Here is a 6,616-nt window from a genome sequence, read left to right on the forward strand (position 1 = left end):
TAAAGTCAGAACCTGAACTTTAAACAACTATACCTAGAATGTTTACCTCTTTATTTCACTTAATTTCTGAATTTTTGTTGTGGTTACAGCTGAGGCATGCTGGGGAAAAGATTGCTGGATTATTATTTTTAATTTCCCAGAAATGGTAAGGCTTTATTAATGATAATGTTCTCTTAAACACTGGATTATGAAATTTAGCATCATTTGTAAGGATATCTTCTTGCAATGTGAGAAGACGCATACGTGTGTGCTGCGTCGCTTCAGTTCAGTTCAATTTAGTCGCTTAGTCGTGTCCAACTCTTTGCAACCCCATGAATCGCAGCACACCAGGCCTCCCTGTCCATCACCAACTCCCAGAGTTCACTCAGACTCGCATCCATCGAGTCAGTGATGCCATCCAGCCATCTCATCCTCTGTCGTCCCCTTCTCCTCCTGCCCCCAATCCCTCCCAGCATCAGAGTCTTTTCCAATGAGTCAACTCTTCACATGAGGTGGCCAAAGTACTGGAGTTTCAGCTTCAGCCTCATTCCCTCCAAAGAAATCCCAGGGCTGATCTCCTTCAGAATGGACAGGTTGGATCTCCTTGCAGTCCAAGGGACTCTCAAGAGTCTTCTCCAACACCACAGTTCAAAAGCATCAATTCTTCAGTGCTCAGCTTTCTTCACAATCCGTTGTGTCCAACTCTTTGCAACCCTATGAACTGTAGCCCACCAGGCTCCTGTATCCATGGAATTCTCCAGCCAACAATGCTGGAGTGAGTTGCCATGCCCTCCTCCAGGGTATCTTCCTGACCCAGGGATTGAACCCACGTCTCTTGCCTCTCTGGCATTAGCAGGTTCTTTACCACTAGTGCCACCAGGGAAGCTGGACAAGATGCATATTGCTTCTAAATGGAATGTAAGAGAATTATAAATTTAGGAATTTTACTAAACTTGTTCCCCATGCCGAGAACATCATTTGGTTTTCTTAATATTTTTCCCAAGTACAGATTTTCTTTCGCATTAATTTTCCTACTGATGTATATATGTGATTTTGACCTTTTCAAGACAAATTGAAAAATAAGATGAAAAGAAAGTAAAGACAATCTGTGAATCATATTTCAAAGATCAATAGAAGTGCAGAATGCACTATTTCTGGTCATTAAAATAGGTTTCATTTTTCAATTTGTTACATAGGGTGTGCTTTTTCCTCTAGCTTAGAAAATGAAGTGTTAATGTAATGCTGGAGTACACAATTTAGTGGTGAAGGAGACCCCCAAATCACATAACATGAACATTCCTATTTATTAATGAAGAAAGTGAGGCCTACAGAAGACAAGTGATCTCCCAGGAATTTTTAATGAGTGGTTAATGAGAGTTGATATGAAGATCTGGTTCCCAGTGACTCAGGCAGACACCCTACTCTATGAGTCACATCTGTCTGAAAAAAATATGGAATCTTCTAAAATATTGAGCATTTATTTTCTAATGAATTTTTTTTAAGTAGGGAATTATAGTGGAGATAGTTTTAGGAATCTGTCACCAACCACTGGGGGCAAATAAAATATTTTGACTGGGTTAAGCTTGATGAAAACTAGTTTCCAATTCAGTACAACTATTTTAAAGCAAGAAAAGCACCATTGTTATTGTCTACCAAGTCTTTTTGAGAAGACACAGCTGGACATGGCAGGCTATAAAAGAAAGCAGACTTTAACAAACACACAACACTCTTTCATTTTCAAAGCACTTTTGATTTTATTCAGGAACGTACTTTGAAAGCTTAGTGGTATGGTTTAAGAATTAGCTAAAAGTCCTATAACTGACAGTATGTTCCCAATACTTCCTTAGGTAACTTGAGTACTGCATAACTTGCACATATCTTGGATCTTCTGGTAGCTACAATTTTTCAAGTTGTAGACATGATAAAACTTGATCTTGGATCTTCTTGTAGGTGCAACTTTTCAGGGTGGGAGACATCAGTAAAATTCAGTCCTGGATCTTCTCTTAGGTTCAACTTGTCAAGGTGGAAACATCAATTAAACTCAGTCTTGGATATTCTTGTAGGTACAATTTTTCAAGGTGCAGATGTTAATAAAACCATTTTTAGATATTCTAGTAGGTGAAATTTTTCAAGGTATGGATGTTAATTAAACTCGGTGCATTTTTCTTGAGATTTCTTTGATCTTTTTCCTATCTCCTAATTTTTCTTATGCTTCTTAAACCGATCAGCCATTGATTGGAGGTTGGGTGGCACAATCTGGTTGGCTCTTTGGAGAATTTTAATCAACTCATCAGCAATTTTCCAATCATCTTGGGTCACAAGAGTGATTGATTCACCTGTTTTCCCTGCTCTTCCAGTACGTCCAACTCTGTGTACATATTCTTCAATATTGCGTGGAAAATTGTAATTATATACATGTGTGACATCAGTGACATCAAGACCTCGGGATGCTAAATCGGTAGCGATCAGTATTTTCACTCTTCCACTTCTGAAGTCCTCTAATGCTTGGTTTCGATCACTCTGTTCCCTGTCACCATGCAGGGACTGGACAGGTATTCCTTGAATACTTAAATCACTCGATAAGTCATCAGCCACAAGTTTTCTGCCGACAAACACGATGACTTTGTCTTTGGGTGACAGACTCTGTAGGAATTCTTGGATCAGAGATCGTTTTTCCTCTTCAGTGGTAACAATTATGTTTTGCTTCACAGTATTTACAGCAACTAGATCCAGAGTACCAACATAAACAATCATAGGCTGTTTCAAATAAGACTGGGCTAGTCTACGGGTAGAGTCTGGCCAAGATGCCGTTGTCATTACAGTCTGTCTATCTGGGCGCACATCTAATAAGATCTTCATTATTTGGTGTTCAAACCCCAGATCCAGCATTTTATCTGCCTCATCCAAAACCAAGTAGGTTATGCTTCTTAGGTTGACAAAGTTATTCATTTGTAGATCATTCAGTCTTCCAGGGGTTGCAATAATTATGTCTACACCTTTGGTAACATCTTGTATTTGTCCTTTTCTGTTTCCACCACCATATATACAAACACTTTTAAGACCTTTATATAAGTACCTAGAGCATTCAGCTTCTATTTGCAGAGCTAATTCTCTAGTGGGTGTAAGGACTAGCATGCCAGGTCCATTCCTTTGCTTTCTGGATACTGGTTGAGAATGTATATGTATAAACCCAGGCATTAAATAGGATAGTGTTTTGCCTGTTCCAGTTTGTGCAATCCCTATAAGATCTATTCCTTGTAGAATAATTGGCCATGCTTGAGACTGAATTGGTGTTGGCTTTTGAAAACCAGCTCTCCTAATGCTTTGCATAATCTCAGGATATTGTTGGAAAGCATCTTCGAATGTACAGGTGGGCTTGGGTATGGGACGTTTCTCACCCTCTGTCAAATCATCACACCTTATGTTGAAATTTTCCTTTCTCCAAATTTCCACTTGGGCTTCAGACAATGACTGTGTTGCTTTGGATTCTATGTATAAGTTTTTCTTAATTGGTGGTAAATCTGCCCATTTTCTTTTTTTCCACTCTGTCACTCTAGCTTTTACCTGATCCCAGTCTATCCGTGGCTGAGCTGCTCTAGCAGTGACATCTTTTGGCTGGGCAGCTATGGGCTTGTGATCTCTGGGCTGGGCCACTATGGCTGCATAGTCTCTAGGCTGTGCCACTGTGGCCGCATAGTCTCTAGGCTGGGCCATTCTGGTGTTGTCTTTGGCCTGAGCCTCTCTGGCCCCGTGGTCTCTGGGCTCGGTCCCTCTGGTGGCATCATCATCTCCGGGCTGGGCCACTGTGGTGGTGTCATCTTTGGCCTGGGTCTCTCTGGCTGTGGGGTCTCTGGCCTGGGTCCCTCTGGTGGCATCATCTCTGGGCTGGGCCACTGTGGTGGTGTCATCTTTGGCCTGGGTCTCTCTGGCTGTGGGGTCTCTGGGCTGGGCCCCTCTGGTGGCATCATCTCTGGGCTGGGCCACTGTGGTGGTGTCATCTTTGGCCTGGGTCTCTCTGGCTGTGGGGTCTCTGGCCTGGGTCCCTCTGGTGGCATCATCTCTGGGCTGGGCCACTGTGGTGGTGTCATCTTTGGCCTGGGTCTCTCTGGCTGTGGAGTCTCTGGGCTGGGTCCCTCTGGTGGCATCATCTCTGGGCTGGGCCACTGTGATGGTGTCATCTTTGGCCTGGGTCTCTCTGGCTGTGGAGTCTCTGGGCTGGGTCCCTCTGGTGGCATCATCTCTGGGCTGGGCCACTGTGATGGTGTCATCTTTGGCCTGGGTCTCTCTGGCTGTGGAGTCTCTGGGCTGGGTCCCTCTGGTGGCATCATCTCTGGGCTGGGCCACTGTGATGGTGTCATCTTTGGCCTGGGTCTCTCTGGCTGTGGAGTCTCTGGGCTGGGCCCTTCTGGTGGCATTATCATCTCTGGGCTGGGCTGCTCTGGCAGCATCATCGTCTTTGACTTGGGGGTCTCTGGCCTCATGGTCTCCAGGCTGGGCCCTTCTGGTAGCATTGTTTTTGGGCTGGGCCAGTATGGCTGCATAGTTTCTGGGCTGGGCCACTATGGCCGCATAGTTTCTGGGCTGGACCTCTTTGGTGATGTTGTTGTCTTTGGCCTGGGCCTCTCTGGTTGCGTGGTCTCTACCAGCATCCTCGTCTCTGGGCTGGGAAGCTCTGGAGGCAGTTTCTCTGGGCTGGGCCCCTCTGGTGGTGGTGTTGTCTTCAGCCTGGGCCTCTCTGGCCACGTCGTCTCCTGCCTGGGCCCTTCTGGCGGCATTATCATCTCTGGGCTGGGCCACTATGGCTGCAGAGCCTCTGGGCTGGGCCACTATGGCTGCATAGTCTCTGGGCTGGGCTGCTTTGGTGGTGTCATCTTTGGGTTGAGTGGCTCTGATGGTGTTACTTCTGTTCCAGCCTTTCCCGGCAAAAGCTTGAGAGGCAGCACTATCAACATTGCATTCTGAACTGTAGCTTCTTTCTTGTTTCTTAACAAGAGTTTCTATAGCCACTTTGGCCTTGGCCTTCATGTCTTTCCTGCCAAAAATTTTTACCTCAGCTTCAGGACCACCTTTTATGATATGTATTTTTGTATTGGTAGAATCCTGGATATCTTTTATTTTTGATCCCCCACGACCAATCACCGCACCAATCATGCTGCTCTTGATGAGAAAGCAGAGCGGTGGTTCTCGGTAATTGGACGCCCTAGACTCTGCGCGGCCATAGGCGTGGCTCCAGCCCGAGCCTCTGCCACCCCTGCCATCCCGACTGACCTGACGATCTCGTAGATCTCTCAAAGTAGGTTCCATCCTCTTCTGTTCTGGCGCCCACGCCATTTGTGGGCAATGGTAAAGTAAGTGCTGGCTTCTCGTCTAACTTGGGCTAGAAAAAGAGCTGTCATCTAGCTCCTTTCTCATCTCCTCCGGCTGGAGACCAACTGACCACCAGCTGGTCTGCAGCTATACTGCTGTTACCTAGGAAGTTTGTCTTTGATATAGTGTCAGTTGGGCGGGGCTTTGGATAGGCTGACCAATCACAGGGCTGGGCCTACTGTGAGGTAACAGGTGCCTGTGAGGCAAAATTTAAAGCGACAGTCACTCTCAGGGGCTGACCCTACCTGTGCTTAAAGGGCCCTGAGTGTTTACCCAGCTTCAGTGTCACAGGTACCTCAGTCTCTGGGCTCATGCTGGTTTTGGCTCAGTGTGGGAGCAGACTTGAAGCAAGCCTTGAATTTACCCAAGTCTTTTCTTGTGATCCAGTTATTTGCATAGGAGGAAAAAAGTGAATTTTGAAAATCAACTTACTTGTTTATATATTTATGTGTTTCTTTATTTCAGTAAATTTCTTTTTGAGCAACAACAGTACTGGATCTAGATAAATTCATCAATTCCCTGTCCTCTTAATTTATACCTTCAGAAATCTCTTAGGTACATTGTGAGGGATGACATTTTTGCCTCTGATTCTTCAGCTATTGTTCAGGCAGTTTCTGATTATTATATCAGGGATGCTGCTTAGAAGAGAGATCTCTGTTAGGGTCTCTGTTAAATTCGAAGGTGTTTTAAATACTTTCCCACTCTTGTCAGTGCCTCTTAATTTTTCCCTTTCTGTGTAGTCTCATAGATTCGGGGATATTAGCACTAGAAGGCTATGTAAAAGCAGTTTATTAGGTGCAGTGTAAAAGCCACCTGAATTTTCATTGTATCCTTTTATACTTAATGGCCACTCTCAAATCCCCTTAATTTTCCTATTCAACAGGGTAAAATTTCTAGTGTTTTCAACATTTCTAGATATGGCATAGTTTCCAAAATGCTTCTCATCTTGTTCCTTCTCCTTTGGAAAGGATTCATTGTGGACCTTTTAAGATGTAGCCATAAACTAAACGAAGTCCACAGAAATGACCTAACCTTTCCTGTTAGATCCTCTTCACTGACCATGACCTACAAACTCAAGACACAAAGCTGCTCATAGGGACATAATGGACACTTAAGTCTCTTCTTCCTCATCCCGTACTTACATGGTTGATTTTTCCCCCTTGTTTGACTAAAATACACTAAATATTTATCCTTTTATATTTGTCCTGTTAACTTTGGGCAATTGAAGCAGAATAGTAAATGCAGTTTTAATGTAATTCTCTCATCCATC

The 6,616-nt window shown here is 44.3% G+C and overlaps 1 protein-coding gene across 1 annotated transcript; it reads right to left on the reverse strand.

Moving 5' to 3' along the window:
• Positions 1-2,175: 2,175 nt before the first annotated feature.
• Positions 2,176-5,310, reverse strand: DDX53 (DEAD-box helicase 53). The gene is made up of 2 exons (XM_068963310.1): positions 4,881-5,310; positions 2,176-3,587 (listed from the first exon to the last, which is right to left on the reverse strand). Exons 1-2 carry the CDS (start codon positions 5,308-5,310, stop codon positions 2,176-2,178), a joined length of 1,842 nt encoding a protein of 613 aa, XP_068819411.1.
• Positions 5,311-6,616: the final 1,306 nt, after the last annotated feature.

Source organism: Capricornis sumatraensis, chromosome X, assembly GCF_032405125.1.
Source record: "Capricornis sumatraensis isolate serow.1 chromosome X, serow.2, whole genome shotgun sequence".
Lineage (NCBI taxonomy): Eukaryota > Metazoa > Chordata > Mammalia > Artiodactyla > Bovidae > Capricornis > Capricornis sumatraensis.